This window comes from Anas acuta, chromosome 19 (assembly GCF_963932015.1).
Source record: "Anas acuta chromosome 19, bAnaAcu1.1, whole genome shotgun sequence".
In the NCBI taxonomy this organism is placed as follows: Eukaryota; Metazoa; Chordata; class Aves; order Anseriformes; family Anatidae; genus Anas; species Anas acuta.
Window position 1 is genome coordinate 8,072,814 of NC_088997.1, and position 26,863 is coordinate 8,099,676.

Here is a 26,863-nt window from a genome sequence, read left to right on the forward strand (position 1 = left end):
GCTCCTCCTCGCCACACCCCGCGGGGAGCGGGGGGAGAGGAGGCGCCACACCGCCGTACGGCGAGGAAAGTGTCGCAAAGCGCGGCCATGTGGAGGGGCGCGGCGGTGGCTGCCGCGCTGTGCCTGGGCGCCGCCTGGCTGCTGGGCCGCGGGTTCGAGCCCCGCCGCCGCCTGCTGAGCGCGGCCGAGCTGCGGCGGCACCGCGGCGCTGAGGGCGAGCCCGGCCTCTACCTCGCCGTGCTGGGACGGGTTTTCGATGTGCAGAGCGGCCGCAAGCACTACGGGCCCGGCGGGGCGTACCAGGGCTTGGCGGGTGCGTGGGGGCAGCCCCGGGGTGGGCGCGGGGCTGTGTGAGGGGGGCGCGGGGCTGACCCGGCTCTGGCTGCCCGCAGGGAGGGACGCGAGCAGGGCGCTCGCCACCGGTGATTTCAGCCCCGCGGGTCTGGTGGATGATGTCTCGGAGCTGAGCCCGGCCGAGCTGGCCGCCCTGCGCGGCTGGGTGGATTTCTACAGCGCCCGCTACACCGCCGTGGGTAGGGACCGGGCTGAGGGAGGGGGGAGCGGTGAGGGGCAGGGGCTGGGGGGTGTGGGGCTGTGGTGTGTGGGGAGGATCCTTTGGGGTCTGGGGGGTCCCGAGCTCGTCCTGCAGGGGTTTGGTGGTGTGGGGGCATCGCTGCGAGGTCCACAGACGGAGGGGTGTAAGCCCCTCTGCTGGGCCCGCTGGGAGGATGCTGTGGTGTAGTTCTCCTTTTTTCTTTAAATAACGATTAAAAATAAAAAGTAGCCATTTTCCGTGCCTTGCTGTGTTTCCACGTTACGGCGTTAATCGAGCCCCCTCTCTCCAAGGGAAGCTGGTGGGCAGGTTCTATGACGAAGACGGGGCGCCCACAGAAGCCCTGCGGCAGGCGGAGGCGGCGATGGCAGAAGGCCTGAGGCTGAAGGCAGAACGCGACCGGCGGCAGCAGCAGTTCCCCCCCTGCAACTCGGAGTGGAGCTCTGCCAGGGGCAGCCGCTTCTGGTGCTCCAGGCAGAGGTAAACTCGGCTCTCCTGCCATGCTTGGAGCCTGTAGAGCAGAGCAGGGCGCTTCTGCCCCTGTGCTTGGACACCCCGAGCTTTGTCCTAGCAGCAGCGGCATGGGAAGATGTCCTGGCTCCTTCAGGCTCTGTAGTCTTGGGTGAGCTCTAGACGCTTCCCCACAGAAGAGCATAGGTTGGTCTTAATCTTTTGAGGGCTGGCATGACTGGTCCCTTTTAAGGACTGGCAGCCCTGGTCCCTTCCCCTGTCTGTGTTCCTGCGGCTGTGCTTTCTGGCAGAGGCAGAGCCAACCTGCGAGGAGCAGCAGTGCTGTTCTCTGCTGTGCCAGGTTTAACCACTGCTGCTGTGTGAACCGAGATTTCCTCTGCTGGTTCAGCAGGAGCTGAAAGCCTCCACACAGACTGGAGGAGCACACACGTGCAGGCTTGGCTGGTCAGTGTTTTCAAGCGGGAGGGAGCAGGGAGGAGTTCTGCTCACTGACCTGGTAAGCGGGCACAAGGAAAATAAATTTTCCTCCTGATAGTTGGCACTTCCAGGAAATTTGTTTCTGAGACAAACTCTTGTTGCACTGGAAGCAAAATCATGTTTCAGAAGTTGCCACACGTGCACGTGATCCACCTGTTCTCAGGGAAGCAAGCCAGAAATCCCACTGGGACTGCTGGCAGCACTCAGGCAGGCTTTCTCACCTATCAGGAATCCAAGGATCAGCTCATGTTTTTCAGACTGTTTTGCAGCCCGTCTCACAGGCTATTGCCACAACAGTTTTCTCTTAAAGCTACATTAAAGTGACTTTGAACAGTCATTTCCTACTTGTCATATTTAGTTGTGTACCTCCCTCAGTTTAGGGACTGCTTTGTTCTTAGCTGAAATCACGTTGCAGACTGCATTGCAGGGTGCTTGGGCTTCACTTGAAGTACACAAGTACACATTAGCACTGTGTACCTTGGGAATCTGCTCCTATACATGAATGAACCTCTTTGCAGTCTCTGGACTGGGTGTTGTGCAGTGGTCTCTTGTGTAAGAGTTCACTGCATTTTTTTTAAAAAACAGGAGTTAGGGGAATAGGCAGGATTTAGCCTGCGAAGAGACACTATGAAATACTTGGAGAAATAATTGAGGCTTTCTTTGCTTTTGCCCTAGTTCTCAAAATCAGTGTTCACAGAAGAAGGCATGTGGTCATCTGTGAGCAATTAGCTGCCCCAAAAAAGGCATTTTTCCATTAGACGCCCTGTGCTAAGTAGAGCTATATTCCTTTTCCAGTAATAGAAACAAGGGAAGCAGAAGTTAGTTGCTCCCAGAAGGGTGCGTGTAGCAGCACTGATGAAACCGGGTTCAAGCTGCAGGTTTCTGAAGTGCAGCCAATAACTGGGTATCAGAAGGCAGTGAGATGTTGGGGGCAAAGTCTACCCCAAGAGTACATATTGTTAGTTTGCCTCTCCCAGATGGTCTATCTTTTTTTTTTTTTTTTTTTTTAACCTAGATGATTCTCTATTTACTGGAAACATTTTCATGGTTTTGAATTGGGTGTTTGAATTGTAATCAATTTTAATTTTCTGTTTGTAGTGGGGGAGTGAAGAGAGACTGGATTGGAGTCCCCCGGAAGCTGTACAGCCCTGGTTCGAGGGGGACTCAGTGTGTGTGCGTGAGAACTACCGGGCCCCCTTGGGGACAGCCAGACTCAACGGAGCACAGTGACAGAGGTGACCTGGATAACCCTCACCTGGAGGAATATGATGGCTGCCACCCCCTGGCCGAGCAGTGTGTCCTGGATGTGTGACTGAGTATGGGATCTGAGGGCCGTGGAGCCCTCCGGTGAAATGTTGTACTTGGGGTGTGCACTTTTAGCTCTATTCGTTTCCATCTGTGCAAAGGGAGTGATGGCAATTCCGTGTTACGTGTCACTTCATGTGGAGATGGAGTTGAAAGAAGGAAGAAACACTTTAGCCAAATCACACTGTTACAGGCTAAAAAAAGTCAGCAATTTTTTCTTAGTGTTTTGCTTACAGTATTTTTTACATCTGGTGACAAACCATTTTTAAGTATGGTTCAGGCTGTGCATCCTATGGATTTCTTGTACAGGCAGAAAACAGCTGCTTGTGTGCATGTCAGGGAGGGTAACGTGTTGTGTTTCAGGACAGTAAGGCAGCGAGCACAGGCACTGCTGCAGCAGCACTGGTTCAAGCACAACCACCCACTGTCACTTGAAACGTGCTCAGTGCATCGTAGTGTTAATGCTCTTTCCCAGTCACCTGCTTTGCTCCAAAGAATTTACAGGTAGGAGGGAAAAGCCTCACTTTCCCCTACAACTGAGGTATGGAGCATCCAGGAGCTGGTGCGGTTGTCACACACCAGCTCTGCTTATCAGACCCTTGGAATATAGGAGGCAAAGGTCAGAGCTGCATTTCCTCATTTGGTATTTGTATTAGATAGGGAGCAAAGAAGATATTGAAGCCACCTATGAGGATTGCTGCTTTAAATTAACCTCACCACCCTGACCCTCTCATTCACTGCTTTTAAACTTTAGGAATTGGTAGTTCGAACTAGGCAATAATAAAAGCTATGTAGCAACATGACCCTCCTGCTGTAATTTGCCTCCTGTTTCCATCTTGGTTTATAATCTCCAATTTATGTGTCCATCAGACTAACCTTGATGTATCCTCACGAGGCCCAGCTCCCTTAAAGGCTGCCCATATTTTATGAGATCTGGCAGAGTTCGTTAACCAGTTACTCCCAGGAGAGCAAGTCAAATCATCACAACTTTGTGCAGGGCTGAGGACGAGGGGCCTTGGTGCTGTTAAGACAGACTGGGGGGGAGGCAGTGGCTGTTTACTGGTGGAATGGGTTGGTGGTGTAGCTGCATGAGAGGCATGCAGGTTACCTACAAACCCACAAAAATCCGTGCTGTATTCAGCTCTTTCTCCTCAAGGCAACTTAGCACCTATTTATAAACAGCTGGGAGGCATTTATAAATTAATTCCATTTTGAGCTGCCACTACCCCTAAGGAAAATCTCACACATTGAAGTAATTAGTTAATAAAGTAGTGGGATTATGGGAGGCATAGCAACATTTCTTAAAAGCAAGAATAATCATTGCAGTGACAGCAGGAACATGTTACAGCACTTTTCACCTGTTGTGTTTAATGAGGCTACAGCTGTCATGGATGAGAACCATACAGCAATCTAAACATGTACATACTTAATTGTAATAAATGTTTGTTTTTTTAAACCTGGTTCTGTTGTGTTTCTTTTCCAACACCATCTTTAAGATAAGTCCTCTATGGCTCTTTCAGGATGATGTGCAAGCCCTTACTGGTTGTCACTGGCATGTCTAGGTTGGGGCAGCAGAGCCATAGAATCATAGAATATCCTGAGTTGGAAGGGACCCTTAAGGATCATCAAGTCCAACTCTTGACACCGCACAGGTCTACCCAAAAGTTCAGACCATGTGACTAAGTGCACAGTCCAATCTCTTCTTAAATTCAGACAGGCTCGGTGCAGTGACCACTTCCCTGGGGAGCCTGTTCCAGTGTGCAACCACCCTCTCTGTGAAGAACCCCTTCCTGATGTCAAGCCTGTGATGTCAAGCCATCACACTGGTCAAGTCCTCAGTCATCCTCCACAACTCAAGTGCTGCCTTGGGCTTAAACCATCTGTGGGAGTGGACTGGGCAACTTCATGTAGCAAACCTGAAGGCACTAGAAGTGTGTGAAAGCTGCAGGAAGGACTGCAGAGCAGTGCTGCTTTGTCTCAGCTCGGTGGGAGCACTATAAAGGTCAGCATGGTATTTGGTTTGGGACACGTGCCTTCTCAGCAACAACTTGCTTTTAAAGGTCAGCAACACAACTGACCTCAAACCACCCTCAAGAATTCATTCAGGTTACAACTGAAGCAAGTGACAAGCGTCTTTTGAAATAACCTCCATAAATTTAAGAGATGCTAAAGTATGAAATATTAAAATCAGTAGGATTTTAAGTGCAAATCACTTTCACAAGCTGGATTCCCAGTAAAGGTACCAGCTCTGTGGCTTCTTAGCAAGTTTCATCATGTGTAGCTGAGACTGCTCTTATTCTTCAGTAAATAGCACTGAACTGCTGAGGGGAAGGAACTGATCTTAACAGTTACACAAAAATAAGTAAGGCAAGACTGATTTTTAGGAATTGTGTTAGTGTTGCTTTAACTTCCAACATATTTGTCAACCAACTTGAAAAATAATTCAAAGCTCACTCCTCAGTTTAGCTGGAACCACTAGAGGAAAAAATTTGTCTTCTACCGGGAATAAGTCATCTATTAAAGCAAACAAGGAGACTCCCTTACTGACCTGAAGTGCTCCAAGAAGATTATCTTATTTCTACTATTCTAATTCAAAAGCTGAGCTAAACTCTCCCGGGGGAGGGAGCTACACAGGGTCAAGTAAACGGAGACAACGCTTAATAAAGCTCACAACACCTCTATTAGCTGTACTTAAGTGTGTTTGTTTTTTTTTTTTTTAATAAGACTAATGCATCACAACCTCACAATGTTTTGGTTGGTCTTGCTACTGCTACTTTCCTTTTTCTGGAGCAAAGCGACAGCAATTGCATGCTCTGAGAAAGAGGAGGTGCCTGCCAGTTCTTGACTGAACGCCCAAACAAATGCTGCTTAGAGACAGCTTGGCTCAGCGTGTCCATTTAAGTGCATCTGGGCTGAGCAGCTCAGTCAGCAGAACAGCTCTGGCCTGTAGGAAGTTGGGATTGTTTTAAGGATTATAGGTATGCCTTCTATAAGGCATTCAAGATGACTTACATGGTATAAACTAGGAGAACACCAGACCTCGTCAGCCAGAAGGACACTGTAGCAGCTAAACAGCATGGAAATAAATACCTAGAATAACTTCAGAACAGAGAATAAGTTGTCATGCCTGATTGGGTATTTAATCTCTAGCTTTCCTCGTGGGTTGTCAGCCTCAGTAACCATAGCATGGGGCGGGGCAGCTGTCTCCACAAGAGAAAATACTTTCTTAGCAAGGTTTCCACCTCATGATGCATTATCTAAGTATGCATTTTATTACAAGTAGAATCATTACACAACAAAGTAATGCATATTGGAAAAATACATTTTTACAATGACTCCAGACAAACATTGCAGATAAAATGCCATTGTTCTAAGACTTCCTTTTCTATTCAACAGAGGGTATTAGAAGGTTCGGTTACTTTTTAATCACTTATACATGCTTTGATTGAACGGAGTTTGCTGCAGTATTCAACTCTGCTGGTTAAAGGAAAAAAAAAAAGGAGTTGCCTACTAACATTTGATCTACAAGAAAAAAAATCCAGCCATGGCCTCCCTTGTTGTTAGGTGTTAATTTATAAGCACTATGTGAGAAGTTGTACAAGCCATTGATCTCCAGCACAGGAAGTCATTAAGGCATCTGTCAGCTTTTAGCAAGCAACTCGCCACGCTCTGTTAGTACCTTTAACACTAACATTCTCACTCCACTTAGTGGTGTGAAACAGTGATTACGCCTTCCTCAGATAGATACACAAATTAAAATTTAAGCCAGACCACATTTTGTGCTTGTATAAAAGTGCTGGATGACTACAATCAAAAGGAATCCAGACTCGGAACAAAAAGCTACATTATGAACTACCACAGACTTTCCATCTAGCCCTGTTGAAGTGCCTTAAGCCTGGTTTGACAGCATCACTTTCCAGGGACAGAAAGTTTGTTTTCTTTATACCCTTTTGTTCAATGCTTGGCAGACTCAAGTCTCAAGTTATAAGACACCGCTTAAAGACAGCGGGGATAAGAGGGGTGGGGTTTTTGGTCACAACTGCAGTATGCTACAAAAAGGAAGTGCATTTGCTTATGGAGCTAGAAATGTGTTGACCACTACTAAATTACCAAGTGCCTCCATTCACATCTGTACTCTGCAGTGGAGCATTGCCAGCAAAACTCCAAAAAGAATCTCAGAGATCTGAGCTTCGGACCAATACTTGGCAGACTGCATAAAGGACTGACCCCACCGGTTGTTTGGCAGAGTCGGTCTCTTTAGCTGGTTAGAACTAGAAGAAGAAAACTAAAATGGGGTTTTGGTTCAAGTTGTGAGGCTTTTCCCCCTTAACTATGACAGAAAGCAAGCTATTGAGAATTGGCTGTAAGGAAACTATCACAAAGGCACTTTAAAAATGATCAGATTTGCTGGATTTAGTTGCTTTGAAATTGATGAATGCTTCAGGCTGTCTATTAGCTTATCAATAACCGTAACTTTCCTTGCAGACTTCAGTAAGAAAGATAAAGCTAGCAGAATATTGGCTGGAAAGGACAAATGGAGCATTAAGTACAGTTTCCCAGATCCTCGTCAAAGTTTCAAGCAGTCTTATTTCATATTCTACATTTAAAAAGATCAACCAGCCAGCCTTCAACTCACATTCAGTTAAGCTGAATCTTCACAAGATCTGCATTTTTAAAAACATTTAAAAGGCTATTTAATCTGTTGGAATAGAGCCACTGTTCCCTTGAACCTTCCATCAAGGAAGTCGCTGAAAAGGTCAAATTTAAGTGCTTTAGCAATTTCGCATTGTGCAGCTTTCCAATTAAGTTCAAGTCCATCAGCTGCAGCCCTGGAAGAACGCTCCTCTATCACTATGTTCAGTCTTTCAGTCACTTACTACTTCACAGCATCGCAGCTCCAAGCCAGGAAGGAAGTTAACGTGTTATCATGGGATGTGCTATAGCCAAGAATTCTGAGGCCTACCACACTCTATCCATCACTATCTTTCATTGCTAGAGACTTGCAGTCAATGGTATTTTGAAACACGGAAAGACATGGACTAGAAGTACAATCTTTTCCACAATCTATTCCACTCAAAAAAAAAAAAAAAAAAAAAACAAGCTTTAGCTTGCAGTTTAATGCTTCAGACACCATTATTTACCATCTCATTCATCTCAGCCTAAAATGCAGTTGACAACAAAATGACAGATGCATCATTTATATTAGGATTTGTGTTACATAGACCAGTTGCATTACCCAGGGCGTTCTATTGGAACATGCCAGCAGCAGACATAAAATAGTGAGGCAAATTTGTATTGCATCATCCATTAGTCTTTTCTAGTGTTACAAGAGTGAGATTCCAGTTACAATATCTGCATATTGGAAGATTGAAGTGCGGATCAAATGAAGTTGATGTGAAATTCATTGTGCAAATGACAGTGTTTATACCCTTTCCCATCATTTTTTGTACAAGTTTGAGAAAAACCCTCAGGCAAGTCTCCTATAAAAGCAGCAGTCTGGTTTATCATCATCTCATCTTACTCTTAAGACTGACAAGTCAGTATTCCAAACAGAGCAACGTGTCATCATCTTTTCCATACTGCACACCTCATGTGCCAGTCCATAAGTAAACGTACCAGTTCATGGAACAGAGATGAGGAATGCCAAGTTGAGTCTAAACTAGATTTATCTCTTGGGATGAAAAAAAAAAAAAAACTTAACATGCCATGTACTTTTGCTTAAGCACACATTTTCTTCTGACAAGCCTTTGCCCACCAAACCACAACCCTGTTTATCAGCAAAGTGATTTCCTGTTTACCTAGAAAATGTGGTGTAGGAGTTTCAGATTCAGCATGTTTAAGAGAACATGACCAGCTTCGATTAAAACACTGCAACTTAATCCAGAATTCTTCCTTCAAGGCCAGAGGCTTTATGTTAATAGGAAACCTCCAAATATGCTCCCACTTGCTGGCAACCCTGCTGAGACTGAACCCAAATTTAATGCTTAAAGGTGCAGCACATTCTACACTGGTAGGGTTATTGGCTCTTCTGCAGCAGTTAACCAGGGTCTTTAAACCAAAGGAAAGTGCTACTCTCCCTCACGGGATTCATAATGCACTTCAGCATTTATTGCTGTATTGCGAGTTAGATTACTCAACCAGTTTTAGTGTTTCTCCATTTAGCATAAGCTTAGGCCTTTCAGCACATTTAAGGTCATTCACACAAGTTTTACGACTTGGAAGGACTAGCAAGGTAGATATGAAAGTGCAACAAAGTAGTCTCTGACAGCTCTAGCAGGTACGAGCAAGAGTATTTACTGGTTAAACAATCTTGCACTTCTCTTGAACATGCTAACACTAATGAGGAGGTATCAAGACGTGGATCTGCAATTCTGACTGCTTTGCATCAGATGTTGTAAAGCTTTCTGTTGTAAGGCCACAATTCTTGAGCTATGCTTAGAACTAACTCCCATTTCTGAAGTTTCTTGAAATGAACAGTGGTTGTAACAGCTCAGCCTAGCTTCACAAGAAGTCTTCTCTAGAGAAAGGGAACGTTAATCTTTAAGACAAAGCAAAGAAAGATACCTGGTTACCCTGAAACTTAATGCCATCTCTACTAAGCAGCCTGAAAGCAACAGGACTTAATAGAGTTGCTCAGTGCAAAGCACCATATCAAGGACAGACCTGTTTTATGTCAACTCAAACACCAGCCTTACATTTCAGCTTCCATACCCCACTGCAACTAGAAGAGGGTCTAAATTCTCTTGTCACTTGGTTTCAACAATCCACTCGAATTCCTAGTGAAGTCTATCACAGCCCAATACATTTACAGTCATACAAAGTCATTTATACCAGAATATATCATAACAGGGTCCTTAATTAGTTGAGTCTATTGCAGAAGACATGTATAGGCCTCCTCTTCCCTATCCAGAGGGCTTGTAAGCACAGCTGCTGTCAGGAGAACTGACCAGGAATCCCTTTGCTTCCACAGCATACTAGGAAACTCCTCCCAGAGTCAGGACATCAAAGCAGATGTTGCAGACTCGAACTGGCTTGTTCAGATCAAATTTTATGATAGGAATCTCCTTTGTTGAGCACTTATGGCAGAGCAGGCGTCCACAGTGTCGGCTGTTGAAAGAAGAGGGGTAGGAGAGAAGTGAGCTCTCCTTGCAGTAAACACCAGGGTTTTATTGCTTGATATCCTTTATCAATGACAGCATCATTAAAAAGGTAGGGTAGCGAGTGAAATGGTATGTTTTTGTCACCTCTTTCAGAGCAAGTCAGCCCCACTAATGAAAATAGGCATTGAAGTCATCTATTCTATTACAGGAACTTTGACATGACTTCTAATTTCCAGCAAATCAAGAATATTTTAAATGCACAAACTGCTTAAGATATGACTTAAGCCAGAGCACAAGCTAGACCCAAGTTAACTAAATTAGGGTGGAATATCTCAACTGGATTACTGGTTATACACCTACATTAGGATGAAGGCTTTCTAAAGCACCAGAAGGAACAAGCCTAGCAACATTTGGAATGGGAATCTGTTTCCTTGTAAGCACAGCAAGATGTGTCACACATTACCAGTGATGCTTTCTTGTTGTGACTCCAAATTTGGCAGTGCATTCGTAGCAGTTGGAGCCATCACACCAGGGAGGTTCTTTTGTCAGCATATCTGTTAAGAGGTAAAAACGTAAAGGCAAAATGGGCTCTGACACCTCCTAAGTATACTGTAAGATTAAGGGGACGTTTCCCACAGCTTTAGGTAATTCTCAGTATAATTGATTCACTTGCAGTAGCTGCCATCTTGTTTGTTGAAGATGTATAGTCACTGCGATGAATACAGTACAAGTTATAAAGCAGCATCTAGCTTTAAGCTACATTTCACTACTATACCAGCCAGCATTCCCCGTGAACATTGCTTCATTTTTCTGGAAGGATGGAGAAGTCTGACAGGGCTGCACTGGACAATTTCTCAGTTTATCGTTAGAAAATGCGTATTTCTACCTCTCATTTAAGCACTAGAATACTCAGAAGTTCAGCCTGTCTGGAATTAGTGTCATCTAAATCAGCTGACCAGAGTTCTTTTTCTTTATCTACGAATCTCAGAATCGTAAGCTAAACCACCTTCCAACCATAGCAAGCAGTACTTACCCAGTAATCTAAAGAGAAGCTGTTTTGTAGCAACTTGGTAGTTGAAGATATTTACTCCCTGATTATTGTTAACTCCAAGACGAGCCCCAGCTCTCACTATTGCACGGCACAAGTTAGCATTTCCCTTCATATAAGCCAAGAGAAGCACTGAAAAAAATAAAAGCCAGGCATGTCAGAGCTAATGGAGTGGAGATAGTGTTATTTTACTTAGTCCAGAACAGGAGAGTTTCAGCGCAATGTTTGCATCTTTCTGTACTTAACATACTACTGCCAACTAGTGCAGCTTTAAAATGACATACCAGTAATATGACTTGAGTGACTTTCAAGCTTAATAGCCGTTCAGTCGCACCTACCTGTGTTTCCTTCAGCATCAGGTTTGTCTAGAGGGTATTCTGGCATGCACTCCAAGAAGAGGTCACAGATAGCTGCTGCGTTATCTTTTCCGTATTGTCCCAAAATATGCATTGGTGATTGGCCTCTGGGGAGAGGAATTTATTATCTCAATCAAACTCTGTTTGCAACTACAGTTGCTCATCCAACTAGCCATCATCTTTTAGAAACTGGTTCACACTTAAACAATGCTACACCTCACATATATACACCTCAGAACCTCATATACAGCTGCCTACTTTATGCATGCCAAGAAGGAGTTAATATCTATACTGTTTACACACAGCATTGTCTGTGCACTTCACTGCAAAAGTGGTGTACAAATAAAAAAAAAACATTTGGCTTTGGTTATAGAACCGTAATATCCTGAGTTGGAAGGGACCCACAAGGATCAGCGTCCACCTCCTGGCTCCACACAGGACTTCCTAAAATGTAAACTGTATGTCTGAGGGCATTGTCCAAATGCTTCTTGAACTCTGGCAGGCTTGGTGCTATGACCACTTTCCTGGGAAGCCTGTTTCAGTGCCTAACTGCACTCTCAGTGAGGAAGCTTTTTCTAGTATCCAACCCAACCCACCCCTGTCCCAGCTCCACACCGTTCCCTCGGGTTCTGTCACTGTCCCCTGAGAGCAGAGCTCAGTGCCTGCCCCTCTGCTCCCCTCGTGAGGGAGCTGCAGGCTGTCATGAGTCTCCTTTTCTGTAAGTTGAACAAATCAAGGGACCTCAGCTCTTCCTCATACATCTTGCCCTCTAGATCCTTCACCATCTTTCTTGCCCTTTCAGACACTCTCTAGTAGTTTTATGTCCTTCTCATGCTGTGGTACCCAAAATTGCATGCAGTACTTGAGTAAAACAATCACTTCCCTCAATCAGCTCACTATATTATACAGTATCCACTCACACCAGCACACATTTTAATTAAATCATTCTTTTAGCCTATTAAGACTACAGTAGTTACCTAACATTAAAGGCTTCAGCATCTACATTGCACTCTGTGAGGAGGACCCGGATATTGTTTAGACGGCCGTGCATCACTGCCAGATGAAGAGCTGAAAAGTAGAAGAGAAGCTTCAAGAATTTGAGTAGTTCATGTCAGCAGTAATTACACCCTGATAAAATTAAGTGGTCCCTTTCTACTTCCCCACCTCCCCTCTCCAAAACTCCTTCCACCAGCTTTGATTTCTTGGATTTTCCTTTTAATCTTTGAGAAGTGAGCCCATTCAATGGGCTCTTTCTACCAGCAGGAGACATTAGTAGCAGCACTACTGAAGTTTTGTACATCTACTTGTGAAACTTTAGAAGTTTACCATTGTTTCCATTTTCATCTACAGCTGCAAAATCTACTCCATTCTCCAGAAGGACTGAACAAATTGTGGGCAAATCTTGCTGAGCTGCTAAGTGAAGAGCAGTCTGACGATGCTTTGTCAGTTCATTCACCTGGGCACCTGCAAGCAGCTGTCAAGATGCAAGAAGGAATACGTTCAATGTTTTCCAGGGCTATGAGCCAACATTTTCTTTCTGAATGAAGCCCACAAGACTTCACTGCACAGAAATATTTCTAGGCCTCCACCCAATATACACAAAAAATATATACACTGAGCTGCCGCATCTTGTGTACACGTTCTGATCTGCAGCAAGTGTAAAGTAAGGTTCCTGCTTTACACTGAGCCACATCAGTGACTGCTGTAAATCAAATGTATTCATACAAAAGCCACTGACGCAGCTCAGCTTACAATCTGAGCCAAGCTAACTTTATGCAAGACAGTTCTGCTTCAGAAGTAGCACCACCCTTAGCTGACTTCTCCAGCCTATAAGCAATCTGCATTAATGCAGAATATGTATTTCTAAGCAGAAGGGAACAGTGATTCTCCAGTACATACCAAATTACGCACAATGATCTCTGAGCCGGCTTGTACAGCCAGGTGGAGAGGTGTGAGTTTGGATGCATCCTGGACGCGAGAATTTACATTAGCATGTACACTTATCAGGAACAGCACACTCTCAATGTCAGAGTTCTGAACAGCTACGTGCAGAAAATTTCGGCCTTTGTTGTCCACCTGTGGCAAAGAGGACAAAACAAAACCCCTGTTATTTCTGTAGAACAGCAAAGAGTTATGCACAGAACACACTTCTACCAAGATGTACAATACTTACTCCCTCTACCTGATGTAAACTGTACTCCTGTTCCTTTTGCTGCTTGGCATTAGAGACTTACTTACGTCACTAGCAAACACACTGAACTAAGAAATTATCAGCTGCATGGGCTCACTCTAGTACTCTAGTCTGCTTCAAACCCCTTTATTTCTAGTTTAACCTTGTCATTTCTTGACAACACACTGGAGAGTATTACAAGCAGCTTTTGTAGCTATTTTGTAGCTATTAGCTTTTGTACTAAGTATGGAGCAACAGTTGATGATAAACTCAATTAAATGAGACAAACTTCAGTCAATCTGGCAGTTACCGCAGAAGGAAGCAACACACAATTCTGCCACACTAATGCAAAATATGCTCTTTTTTTGGCTAAATGCCAAGGGCATGCTGTTCATCTTCGTCCTGAGCTGATGTTAAAGCATATTCAGAACTGGCTGTGTATGTGATACATCTGAAACATGGATACAAGAGCTCCCTAAGCACTCTAGTAATCACTAGTAATTAAACTTACAGTGTAGGAAGAAATTCCTGAACAGCTGCCTGAAGTGTCACACTAGAAGTCTGAAGTCTGGAGGTTTTCCAGTTCATCAGTGCAATGTTAACACATATTATTCAATTATTACAGGACAGTTTGTTTTGGATAGCTTTATAAGAGCTAGGTCATACATTGTGATGTGCTATTACAGAAACAAGACATGCGAGTAGTTAGAACTTTCTCCTCATATTCCTCTGCCTGTACCTCAGTTTAGTACTGACCAGGTTTGATGAAACACTAACCCTCGACGTTCTCACTCGCACATAGCATGTGCCTATCTAGTTTCCTAATAAATCCTGCCATAGAAAATTGAAGTTTGGCAAACATTGTGGCATATAAAGCCACAAAATACAGCAAAACTTGCTTGTGGAGTGCCTGTCACTGTAGACTTGTACAGCAAGAAGACCAGTATGCTTTAAATGCTCCCAGTTTACCTGTTCAGCAGCTCCTGGCTCCCTCTTCAAAATTGCTTCAGCTGCCTTGTTATTTTTATACGTCATCGCACATGCAAAGGGAGTCATTCCTTGCCTGTCACGCACATTTAGCTTGATTTCTGGATGTGAAATCATAAGCTGAATTATAACATTATGTTGATTGCTAATGGCGACATGGATTGGAGTTCTTCCTTCTGCATCCTAGAAGGAGACCATGAAGTTTATTACATGAAGATGTAGCAATAAACAAATCTTTCTCATGTCTGAAAAACAAAGGAAGCTTTTTGCTTAGTTCTTGTGACCTACCCAGTAGCCTTCAGCTGGGACAGAAAGCACTTGCAATGGGAGCTCACATCCACAATGTGAGGCAAATTGGTATTTGCTCCTCCAAATAGGTTGACCTCAATCCTCTGTGTTATATAGCCTTTTAAGTAGCTCAGGGTAACATTTCCCATGCAGCCAGACATTTTGGGGGCAGAGATGAGCATACATTCATGACAGTAGGCAAGCATTCTAAAAGAATGCTTTAAACTAATATTAGTTAGTTTTATGTTAACACCTTATATTATTAAAATTTTGTAGATTTTATTTTTAACTGAAAGAACAATGTACAAAAATAGCGTTCAAATCTGTCGTATCATTTCCATACATTCATCAGATATTTCCCTGGCTTGACTCTCAGGCACTTGTGCTAAGTTTTCTGAAAGAAGCTTGACACTTGGAAGTTCACCCACTGAAAAATGTTAAGTGTTCGGCATGTTTGTTATGCAAACAGTACAGTCTATCAAATTCAAATAAGGCCTTTAATCATTTGCATCAAGAAAGAGTTTACAGCCACAGCAGCTTTGTGACTGTTCTGTTGCTCTTTAATGCCGCTTTCAACAGCATCAGCACCTGGAAATGCTACACATTTATTTCTTTTGTTGCAATTTGTCTAGCTTCTATTTAAGGACTACTGTATGATCAAGAATTCTGAAGCGTAGCTCACAATTGATTCACCTTGGTTTATTTGATAGCAGGAAATGCTTCCCAGATAAACTAACAGTCCAATATTCTGGAGTTTTACACTACAGCTGATCTAATGACCAGTTGCTGCAGCATACAGCCCTACTCCTACCCTTCGTTCACACTAAGAACAGAAGAGTCTAACTTGGATCATTACAACACCAAAAAAAAACCAAAACCTAGCACTACAAGAAGTTTTTTATATCACTGTTTTCCTTCACTATGGCTTCCTGAAGGAACCATACATGTGGACAGATGACTACCAGACCTGGTAACAAGGGACAGGAAAAAAGCAGAACTGCAGCCAGTCCTTGCACTAGCTCAGTCATAGCAGTAGGCTGTTCTTTGTCTATGAAGCAAAATACACAGGCAAGGGAGATTTGTTTTCACTGTTTTGAAGTTAGAGAACCAGCTTCAAAGAAACTGCACCATTTTAATACGTACCTGAGCATTGACATTGGCACCAAACTCCAAAAGGCACTGGATCACTTCTTCTAGACCCCAGCAGGCTGCCAGGTGTAGGGGCGTCTGTCCATCATGAGCTTCTTCTTCTCCCTCTCCATTAGGGCCTGGCTTTCTGGGACTGTTCACATCACAGCCACTAAGAAAAGCACAACACAGTCAATTTAATAAATTTCATCTTGACTTAAACAGTTACAAACAAAGGTCAGAGAAAGGTTTCCACAAGGGCTGATTCAGCATCTGCTAACACATCCTATATAAACACAAACTCCTACTTTTAATTTGACTCGTCATCAAGAACATGACAATTTAGATAATAGAATGTGTCGGTGTCTTCAATATTAGTCAGGATTCCATAAGTGCCATTCACTCACCAAAAGTCTAATGAAGCACACACCTGTTACTGACTCAAAATAGCATTCAATTACATTAGGAAAATAAGTACAAGCACGTTAGAAAGTTTGCATTTGGGAGGGGGAGGGGAAGGGTAGGGAGTGTCTGACCTGCGAATAAGAAAGCACGCTATTTGTTCACTGTTTTCATCAATAGCTCTATGAAGAAGAGTTTGTAAGCATCCACTCGGTCCTGATCCCCAGCAGGTGGAATCACAGCCATGTCTAACCTGGAAGGAAAAGCACAATGAAGCAAGTGAAGTTTTCAATATGAAGTAGTAGGAGTCTGCTGGAGATAACATTTATTAGGAGTCATAAGGAAGTTTGATTAAGTTTCCTCCTGGATTACATCTGAATAGAACCTAATTTTAAAAGGAATAAGGGAGAGCCTCTAAAGGCCTTGATGAAACTTTAAGATGCAATAAAATCCAGGTTCGTAGATGTTCCGTTTTATTCAAGAAGCTGGTCATTACACAAGCCAGGCATGCTACAGCCTGATACTTTTGGTAAATCCTTTATCTGTTTTGCAGCATCAGGAATCCAGATGGCTTATTCTATGTTATTATAGTGGCTGTGAGGTATTTGGGTATGTAAGCTACAGTGTTTATAAAAGATTACCCAAAAAAAAAGAACTTCTGGTGAAGGAAAACCTCTAGAAATTAAATAGTATAGGACTACTCTGTTTTTTTCAGGCATTTGAATTCATTTCTGCTGGTGAGACCTTTGCCACTAGTGAGATACTCAAAGAACATGACTAAATTAAGTCAACTAACAGTCTTACCAGAGTTGACGCAATATCTTCCAGGTTATTTTCTAAGGCAAGCCACAAAGGAGGATTTCCTTTTTCATCTGGCACAGACATATCTGCTCCCCTGGTACAAATAGCATCAACCACAAGAGGGAGCTGGTTTTTTATAGCTAGCTGTAATGCAGTTTCTCCATCCTGTGTTCTGCAATAGGTATAGTTTAAACATGTTACTACCCCTTTAAAGAGTTAGATCTCTGTTACAGTAAATTCTCGGCTATTCCAGTAAATATCTCCACATTTTTATTTTTGCTGTGGTAATATGTTTAGTCAGGCAAACCTACCATGTTAGGTTTTCACTGCAGCTATGTAGTTTACCTTTTTTTCCCCCTTTAATAGCAAAGGAGTGACTTCTAAAGTTTGAGAATCGTGTTAAGGTTCTTGGTCCAGAGTTACCTCCCTTTCCTTAATTACAGCCATTGTTTGAACAGAGTTCCCTTTACCTAACATCACAGAACGTAACATGTTTATCTGCACTGTGGTAACACTTCAAATGGTTGAGAGATACCAACCGTTGAAGAACTGAAGTTAGTTAGCCCTATTAGGCAGTTTGTCCCCTTGACACTCATTAGGCATAGCTAGCCAAATTTCAAAGACTGCCTGTCAGTCATGTAAGCACATAAACGTTTTGTTAAGTCTAGTATCAGTTGTCTAGAGATACTCATGAGACTAATTCTATCTGAACTTTGTTGTTGGGACTACATCTAATTAGTTTAGACAGCAGAACACATGCAGCTCCAATAAGCTGGCAAATAGATGAGACTACAGTATGAGCAGATAGTATAGATCAGACAGTACCATGGCTCTAGGAATTGAGTCTGTTACAGAAGATTGTAGTCTACCTAGAGCCAAATTTCCCTCTGCAGCTTCAACTAGACTGATGGAGCTGTATGTAGATCCATGTTCACATAGGTTCCCCAGCATTAACTAGTGCCATAAAAAGGGTCATATCCAGAACTGTGCACAAACCATGATTTGATAACAATTTCAAGCCTCTATATACAATCTTAGAATATCCTGATTTGGAAGGGGCCCACAACAATCATCAAGTCCAACTCCTGGCTCCGCACAGGACCACCCAAAGACCAAACCATATGTCTGAGAACATTGTCCAAACACTTTTTGAACTCCAGCAGGCTTGGTGCCCTGACCACTTCCCGGGGCAGCCTGTTCCAGTGCCCAACCACCCACTGGTGAAGGACCTTTTCCTAGTGTCCAGTCTGAACCTCCCTTGACACGGCTTCATGCTGTTCTCTTGGGTCCTATCACAAGTCAACATGGAGAAGAGAGCAGCATCTCCCCTTTTGCTCCTTCTCGTGAGCAAGGCAGTCATCACACCTGCTGCTAAATATATACCCTGTTCAGTGTTGTATCAGTTAAGATCTTACCTGACATTTATATCTGCCTGATGTTCCAGCAGGAAGAGTGCACTCTTACTATCTTGTCTCTGTATTGCCATATGTAGTAGAGTCTGTCCGTCTGACATCGTGTCATTGATGGATGCCCCAGATCCAAGCAGCTGAGCTGCTATCGTGTGCATGCCTGAAGAGTTACAGCTCATTAGTATTTTGCCTTCAGTTCTATAAAACAGACACCCTCTGAAGCATAAAAAATAAAACTTCAAGCTTTCGGTTTCAATAATTACAAAAAAGTGATGTATTGAATTAGCGTAGAGCCTACTAAAATACACACACATGAGCTAAGCCAACTCATGACTCTACCCAGCTTAAAAATGCATTTACAGACCTGTCAAATACTGGTTACTGACTCCTTTTGGCCTTGCTTTAAGAAAAAAGTTATGGTATGATACACAGCAGATTCCCCATTAGTTTTGCCAACCTAAATTTAATATGGTCCTTCACGACCACACCTAGCCTAATACTTCATACCATCTCAGACTTTTGTCCAGCAATCATATTAGCTTTTAGTATTATGTTCATAAGCCATTCACATGAATATTATTGTATTTAGATATTTAGCTTAGTCCTTCCTTACCTCACAGGTGGATCAGGACAATGGTAAGGATAAAGATATGTTTGTTTCCTTTCATTGGAAATGGAAAAAAAACACAAGAGCCTTGAGAGTAAAGATGTTTGTTACACATGGACGACATCTAGTACTTCTGTGCAAAGCACTTCATTAAGCTTTCTGCCTCATCTCTTAAGCCCAAGATATGAGCAGGCATTCCCCACACAGCTACTGTCTCCAGCTCAGTAGGACCACACCGATCCAGCGGTGACCACATAACCACTCTCTTATGGGCATAACCTGGTATGGTAGAAGCACCACTTGTCTGCAAACATCTGTTTTTCCACAAAACATTCCCCTTCACATTTCAGAGAAGAAAATCCTGAAGCGGTATTCCAAGTTCCATTCCACTTCACAGCTACTTAACGTAGCTCACCTTCCCTTAGTGCTAGAAGCTGGATAATACAGTAATGTTGACCTTTACAGAGTTAACCGTGAAGAGACAACATAAATGGATACAAATGAAAACCACCAAAAGTTCGCAGTGGTACAATTCTACACAACTTCAAGTGCAGTTGTAGGCAAGAGGCTTCAGGCTATCCCCTGCTGAACAAGTGAAGCTGTATGGCTGGAAATCTATTGGCAAGCCAGATGTGAACATCATTTTAGAAGCTAAACAATCATCTAAAGCTCTCCTTGACAGCTTTTCATTAGCAGCACAAGCCAGGCCATGAATACACAACAACCACTGGCTTGTCCCAAAAATCTCACTCACATCATAGCTCCTTCATCATAGTAAAGTTTATTTATCTTGTTCGATAGGCACATACCTGTCCAAAGAGCCAATCCCAGCACAGTCTGGTCCCTCGAGTCCTTTAGACTAAAGTCAGGAATGATTTGCAAGTTATTGGTAGCATGAAGAGCATTAGCTAGGAAAAAAAAAATCATTCCATTAGAGCATTCTTGTATTTGACCTGCAGTTGCAGATTGAAGGTTACAGGAGTAGCAGTGTCAAATTTTGAAGTGCCATAGAATCATTTAGGTTGGAAAGACCTTTAAGGTCATCAAGTCTAACCAACCACCTAACACTAGAAGTCCACTGCTAAACCATTTCCCTAAAAGCAGAACGTTCCTTTCGTCAGTCATCTTGAAAGATCTCTTCCTGAGCAAGTTACTTTCAATTTCCTAGGTGCTAATGTTGCTTGTGAAGACCAATACTACCTAATCTTAACACTTATACTAAAAAACATCCAACACTCTGACTAAGATGCTTAACCTGCTTCCCTTGCTATCTGTTTCTAAACAGCCACTTACCCAAAGCTCTGAGAATGAAGACCTCACTGTAAGCTATACTGCAATATGGTGGCAGCATCCCTCCTTCTCAGCTCCCTGGGATGTAGGATATTCTCCCCAGTTCACCTATTCTCTCCAAATGCCATGTCTGGTAGGAGATAAAATTAATAGCTGAAGCAAGATCTATTTCACTTCCTGGTGCTGTACAGGAAAAGCTGAACTAGTAGCATCTAACAAATACCCCAGGTCCCTTAAGTGTAGAACTGTCATCTACCAGTTTTTCAGTATTTGCAACTCAACTCTGTCTCAGTTCTAGTACTACTCTGTACAAAAACATCTTACTGAGAATTGAAGAAGGCAGAAGTCTCACCACAGAAAGATGCCTTTATCTGTATTCAATTCCTGCATTTACCTGAACCATATACTTGGACACGGAGAAAAAGGGAATCTCAGTTGTACAGTCAGAATACAACCTGGGGCTAAAATTCAAGTCCATTACGTACAGTGGAAAGTTTGGAGAGATCAGTAATAGAGACTATTTAGAGCAAGTTAATTTTCTAGTCTCAACAAGCAGGCGATTTGAGTTTTAAGACAACTGTTTAACCAGTCTTGTTAATTGTTCTACTTAAACAAGGTTTACAGAAAAGCATGTTTGATTAGTAGCTTATCAAAACACAGTTTAGATGGCATCTTGACATACCAATCCACTAAAGCATCAATATAGTTTGAACTAGTAAAACTTTACCTTTTTGTTCCAGGATGACTGATACCACATCTGGGTGATTGTGAGCAATAGCCATGTGAAGGGGAGTTTGCAGATAAACATTCTCTGCTGTTGGAGAAGACGCATCCTTCTGACCATGCGCTGCTTCAGCAGTCTGGATGTTTGGATTGGCTCCTTGTTGCAGAAGTTCTGCTGTCAGGTTTGCTAGGCCATGCCTACAGGCAGTATGCAGTGGTGTTTCTCCCTTAAACAAACAGGGGACTAGGTTAACAGCTTGAGAAATCAGAAAGATAGCTTTTCAACTACTGTGCCCACAAATGGGTGTGAAAAAACTTAAGCACTAGTAGTTGAAGCTCTTTTGGACCTTCAGCTACATGAGTTAACATATACTAGGGACCTTATTACAACAAGCATTGAAGGAACAGTTAAACTTGCAATGCTGCTAGAACAGTGCTAGAATGTTATACTACAGTTGTCTGATCACTAGTAAATACCTGAAAACCTGCAGAAGGCTCAGCAGATGTTTAAACTTGCTTTAAGCTAGGGTTAGCAACAAAGATCTCTGCCATCTTATTTCTGAAAGGAAATAAGGGAATTTTCAGACAGTCTAGAAGTTTCTGTTTTTACCCATTTGTTTTGGTGGTTGACTTTCGCTCCATGAGTTGCTAGGAAGAGAGAAGCTGCCTCATTTCCTGCACCAGCTGCCCTCTGAAGCAAGCAGTTCCCTAAGGAAAAACACAAATGCTATTAGAGTACTATTGCAACCATACCTTGACACTAAAAGTGTTAGTTAGCACATTCCCCACTACCTTATAACATTGAAGCTTGAAGCCAAAAAAGAAAATCCCACCTGTTAGTAATGCCTTTGAAACGCTGGACTGTCACATACACTATTTAGTAGTTACACATTTTGAAACTGTAAAGAGGACGTTAGGACCTAGCAAGGAGTCCAGATTTTCCGTCACTTCCTGCAGGTCAAGTACTGCTCATGACCTGTCAATGTTTCTGCTCTGGGTAAAGATATTACCACCTACCCATGCCATTCATTACGCAGCAATAACCGTCAAAACTTCATTTAGCTCCACAAACATTTTTGCCTCGTTCCATGCTATTTGGACAGGCTGGAGTAATTTGGACCACAGAGTGCAGCCAACACTAGGCAGTTAACTCACAAGCCTTCCACCTATATGGGAATACAAACCTCTGTTTTACCTGTTACTGTGTCTGGAGCATCTGTATTGCTGCCTCGTTGGATCAGCCTTGCTGCAAAACTGTTCTCATCAAACGAAGTTCCATTTACAACAGGGGCATCCTCAAAAGGGTTTACAGATTGATCAGACGATACAGTGATATACTGAACCGCAAGCCACAGAGCTGTGCTTCCCTCATGATCCTTCAGCTCCAGGTCTAGTCTAAAAGTAAGAGTTAATATTCCTCAACTTAGAAAGTGGTCCCAGATGCTGCTTAAGTTTCAAGTGTCTGAAAAGCTGTACTAGTTTATTCAATACCTCACTGACAACTTCTGCTTACTTAAAAACTTCCAAAGTAACTGGAGCTACAGTAGGATTTGTGAATACTCTGAAACAAGCAAGATGCCTTTTATTGACTACAAAATTAAAGCCCATGACTCTTAATCGTGGTCTTGCTAGATTTGGCTTGTAACAAACCGTCTCAAACAGGCAAGTCCTCTTTTAAGTAACATACAAGAACTGTAAAGTCAACAATGGAAAAAATGAATTAAATGAAGTGTTTTGCCTCCTGTCCCTATAACGTGACATGTGATAGCTTTAAGCATAATCCAAGTTGAACTCAAGACTTAAAATGTCTCATTATATTCTTATTACTCTTTTTGGCTCCACTACAAGTGAAGATATTGCCACATTTCATCTAGCTCTCTTAGAAAAACACTGAGATGCAGTTTGCTTCCTCTTTACAGGAGGTTAAACTTGCTTGGCTTCTGCTATCTCAAGTTATGCAGAGCCTTCACTGTTTTGCATCTCTAGGCTACTGCTAGCCTTATGATACAGCAAAAAGGTCTAAAGAGCTGTTAAACAGTTTTCGTACCTTCACTGAAATAGGTGCTCAGTGTATTTTACATGTAAGCAGAACTTACTGTTTGCACTGGAGAAGCTGACTGAATACAGGTTCATTCCTGACCACAACCGACACATGTAATGGGGTCCTGCAATTGGAGCAAAGTACAGTTACATCAATAAGTGAGGCATTTAAGATTTGTCTGTGCTTGCCAACATGCCCCTATCATTTATGGGGCTAACCTTCATCTCTGCTTTCAGGTGAAGAGCCCTAGTACATCCCAACAGAAAAACAAGCTTCCATTATAGTGGGTATGGTTCCAGTGGATTTAGTAGTTAGCAACCCTTTACCCTAATAGAAGAGATAATCTTCAAGGAAAGAGCACAAAATCTTGACTTACCCAAATTGAGTAGCTAATATACTCTGAGGTTTCTACACCATTTTATGTACTTGTTTGCCAGTCCAATGTAACCTCTAAAGCAGTTTAAAGACCCTACACTTCTGATAAACACACTGCACATATTGGCTATTTCAGATAGTATTGACAGCTTTGAGGAGGCAGATTTTTAGGAATGTCATTTGTCATCTTGGTTAGCTTGCTTTACTGTTCAGTGATCCAATAAAGGCAAAAAACTGCTTGCCATCTGTTCCAGCAGTCAACTCACCCCCCAGCTTTCTATAGGGAAAATTGGTCATGACAGTGTACCGCTCAGCCTGCAACAGCTTCTGCTCTGGGTGCTACTTGCAGGTCTCAAACTGAAGTAAATGACTTCACCTTCCCTGCTTCCACCATCACCTGTACTTTGCTGAGACCTGAGAAGGTTCCAAGTGGGCTGTACCTAACAGCTGCAGTGTTATCTGTTAAACCGGTAGCAGACTTTACCCCGTCCAGTATTTACCTTCCTTTGCTGTCTTGCATATTTGGATTGGCTCCTGCCTGTAGGAGGGATTCTGCTATCTGTGCCATCTCTGCCATGACATCTGGCAAATGCTTCTTGGGGCTGTATGACGCCACAAGGTGCAGAGGGGTCTCCTGGTCTCCCAGCGTAGCAGCATTCACACGGGCACCGTTTTTAATGAGAAAGTTTGCAGCAAATTTATCTCCTTTTGTGAAAAAGGATAAAGTTATTTATGGATACACTGTGAACCCTCTATGTTCTAAATAAGCCTAGAAAATGGATACGTGACTTCCTTCTATATGATACAATCATTCCAACAGAACAGTCTGCTTTTAAAACACCTTAGTAATAGATAATTTCAGGAACACTCCACTGCAAAGCCAGGATTAAGATATTTCATAACTCTCTCTCCCTTTTGTGTTTTGCCCTAAGGTTACATGCAACTCAAGTCCACGCACTAGTTCACTTGGTACGGTGATACTAAGTTTGTTAGTTTCTGTGTCACTGCAGCTTTAATGCACAACCAGGCAAGTTGTGAGACTACCCACAGTTCTGAATGAAAGGTACTATTCCTATTCCAGGGCAGTCAGAAGAATGCAGAAGTTAGTTGCAATCTGTTCAGTGCTGCTATATAAACAAACAGTAATGCAGTCATTGCTCTTGAAAACGTAGGCCCCCATGAAGTAACAGCTTCAACAGCTAGGACCTATCGTGATAGGCATTCCTAAGAAATCTTTCCTTAGATCTTCTCAGAAGTCAGAACTTAGGCCTGCTTCAAGGTGCACAAGACCTTGAACTTGAAACAAGACATCCAGAATGCCTTCAGCATATTACTAGTTTCTCTTATTCCAAATACTAGTTTAACTACATGCATTCACAAGTTTTTGTCCTGACAGCAAGAACAGACAACAAAGAAAACTGCCTGAAAAAGCAGCACAGATTGCTGTCATCTTTGGCATCAAGAAGTAAAATCTAATCCTCCCCCAATTCCTTATCTGATATTCCCTCACTCTTTAGTGATCAGAAATAAGAATCACGTGGCAAGTTCAGACAATTTGCTTAAGCTCCATTTCCAGAACACGACTGTTAACAGTGATCGACTCACTGAAGCTTTTGTTACTGAAAAGCAAGCATTCTCAGAGCTCTAGCTTAGACTGAAAGCAGACATTAGAAGTGGAACACAAATGCTGGTATTAAGAGAAGCCTGCTGCAAACTTCTCAGTGCTGCAGCCACCACAACACTGACCTATGCCTAGAAGACCTCCTACTCCTGCTGCTGAAGCTTCATTCACCGGACCAGACTCCAGCACTACCCTGTTCAGATATGTAGGAGATTAAAGGAAGAAGTTGCAAGCTGCACTGAGCTAATAAAATTTAAATTTGTAGATATTTAGATTTGCCTAGCATGTCCCTCTGCTCCTCATCTTTTTCCAGAGGGTTTTTCCTCCCCTCAAACTGCTGTTCAGTAGGGAGAAGTCCCTTGCTGTTAACAGTGATCAGTAAGACGCAGATGCTGCATCTGAAACATGTTTAGAAGGCTTCGTCTTTATTTATAGCTAGGTTGACCATGCTTGATTCAACCATTTGTCAGGGACATTAAGTGAGTTGCTGCATTAAAATACTATCTGCATCTCCCCGTATTTTTTCCTTCAGAATAAAATACTCTACTAGGATTGCTTCTTGATGTCATGTAGTACAAGTTTAATGCAACAGCCAGCAGGCTAGCTTTTAGATCCTTAAAAAAAAAAAAAAAAAAAGACTAAGAAACATAAAAAAAGACTAAGAAACATACCCGTTTTATAAGTTTAGCAAAAAGAAATGGGACAATATTTATCTGTGACTACAGGTTTCTAACTAAAGTGTCAGCTACACAGTGAGACAAAAATAGACTACGGAATATATATTCCACACTGGAACTGCAAGTTAAAGAGCATCATATCCTTACCTCTTTGGATGGCTTTGTGTAACAGACTCCAGCCTTTCTTGTCTGCCCTATCTACATCAGCCTTGTAGTTGACCAGCGTAGTTGCAATACTCTCCAGTCTTTGGGAGAGGGCTAAATCCAAAGCAAGATCTCCATTTTGATCCAGTTCATTAAGCTTTCCAGGAAGCTACAACACAAATTTAACCAGATGACACTAGTTAAACAGGTATGCTCAACAGCCCAACGTAACATCATTAACAGCCCATTTTAACTACCGTAAAAGTAGACCTTCAACTCTAATTGTAAATGCCAGTATTGCATTTAGGTAAGCACACCTTATACAGGAAATAATCAGACAGCTAGCAGAGTCACCAAAATCAAATCTAAGCAGAAGACTGTTCAATGAGGAAACGGGAGTTCTACCTACAAGTCTTGTTTAACTCGCAGGAAGCAAGACTGGCAGTTGTAAAGATTCTGCCTATCTAGGCACAGTCAACATGGTAATAGGAAGAATTCTTCAAGTATTCCTTTTTAAAATGTCTCAAATCCTAAAATCTGCTGGACAGCTTATTTGCTAGTTTAGAATATTCATCTGAACACAACAGATGCCTTTTCAAAGAAATAATGCTTACTGAACTACCACAAAGTAGCAAAGTTTACTAAGCCATGCACATCTGAAGTCGCGTGGTATAAGTATCAAGTATTGATTTTATTTAAATCAATAATAATTTATAATATAATAATAATTTGATTTGATAATAATAATAAATAATTTGATTTTATTTATCTTGCATGCAACAGATTACATCAGAAGTGTTGACTCACTTCTTAATTATGTTTTTATAGAGCCTTTATCACTCAGCCTCTATTACAGACATAAAAGTAGCTACAATAATAAACATACGAGT

At 42.5% G+C, this 26,863-nt stretch overlaps 3 protein-coding genes across 4 annotated transcripts in view; 1 reads left to right on the forward strand and 2 right to left on the reverse strand.

Moving 5' to 3' along the window:
• ZZEF1 (zinc finger ZZ-type and EF-hand domain containing 1) overlaps positions 1-89 on the reverse strand; it is a 60,046-nt gene extending 59,957 nt beyond the window's left edge. Inside the window, 1 exon segment of the mRNA XM_068656377.1 lies at positions 60-89. Within this exon segment, the coding sequence (XP_068512478.1) occupies positions 60-89 (30 nt within the window).
• On the forward strand, positions 70-4,266 carry CYB5D2 (cytochrome b5 domain containing 2). Its single transcript, XM_068655937.1, has 4 exons — positions 70-313; positions 393-533; positions 847-1,033; positions 2,600-4,266. The coding sequence occupies exons 1-4, from the start codon at positions 88-90 to the stop codon at positions 2,811-2,813; spliced, it is 768 nt and encodes a 255-aa protein (XP_068512038.1). The 5' UTR covers positions 70-87; the 3' UTR covers positions 2,814-4,266.
• A 1,791-nt stretch (positions 4,267-6,057) lies between these two features.
• ANKFY1 (ankyrin repeat and FYVE domain containing 1) overlaps positions 6,058-26,863 on the reverse strand; it is a 34,135-nt gene continuing 13,329 nt past the window's right edge. For both annotated transcript variants that reach the window (XM_068656191.1, XM_068656190.1), the window contains exons 7-25: positions 25,977-26,142; positions 24,032-24,236; positions 23,212-23,280; positions 22,311-22,510; positions 21,726-21,823; positions 21,120-21,342; positions 19,912-20,010; positions 18,502-18,655; positions 17,090-17,258; positions 16,420-16,538; positions 15,899-16,055; positions 14,450-14,650; positions 13,210-13,386; positions 12,637-12,784; positions 12,288-12,378; positions 11,293-11,417; positions 10,940-11,086; positions 10,370-10,460; positions 6,058-9,913 (exon numbers count right to left, since the gene is read on the reverse strand). In XM_068656191.1, the coding sequence (XP_068512292.1) occupies positions 9,781-9,913; positions 10,370-10,460; positions 10,940-11,086; positions 11,293-11,417; positions 12,288-12,378; positions 12,637-12,784; positions 13,210-13,386; positions 14,450-14,650; positions 15,899-16,055; positions 16,420-16,538; positions 17,090-17,258; positions 18,502-18,655; positions 19,912-20,010; positions 21,120-21,342; positions 21,726-21,823; positions 22,311-22,510; positions 23,212-23,280; positions 24,032-24,236; positions 25,977-26,142 (2,772 nt within the window). In that variant the 3' untranslated portion in view covers positions 6,058-9,780. The remainder of the gene's footprint in view (positions 9,914-10,369; positions 10,461-10,939; positions 11,087-11,292; positions 11,418-12,287; positions 12,379-12,636; positions 12,785-13,209; positions 13,387-14,449; positions 14,651-15,898; positions 16,056-16,419; positions 16,539-17,089; positions 17,259-18,501; positions 18,656-19,911; positions 20,011-21,119; positions 21,343-21,725; positions 21,824-22,310; positions 22,511-23,211; positions 23,281-24,031; positions 24,237-25,976; positions 26,143-26,863) is intronic.

Excerpts from the sequence above, each read along its gene's own strand:
- CYB5D2 (XM_068655937.1), top strand. The coding sequence starts at position 88 with ATGTGGAGGGGCGCGGCGGTGGCTGCCGCGCTGTGCCTGGGCGCCGCC. Across the intron at positions 314-392 it reads GGCGTACCAGGGCTTGGCGG|GGAGGGACGCGAGCAGGGCG; the intron begins GTGCGTGGGGGC and ends GGCTGCCCGCAG. Across the intron at positions 1,034-2,599 it reads TTCTGGTGCTCCAGGCAGAG|TGGGGGAGTGAAGAGAGACT; the intron begins GTAAACTCGGCT and ends TTCTGTTTGTAG.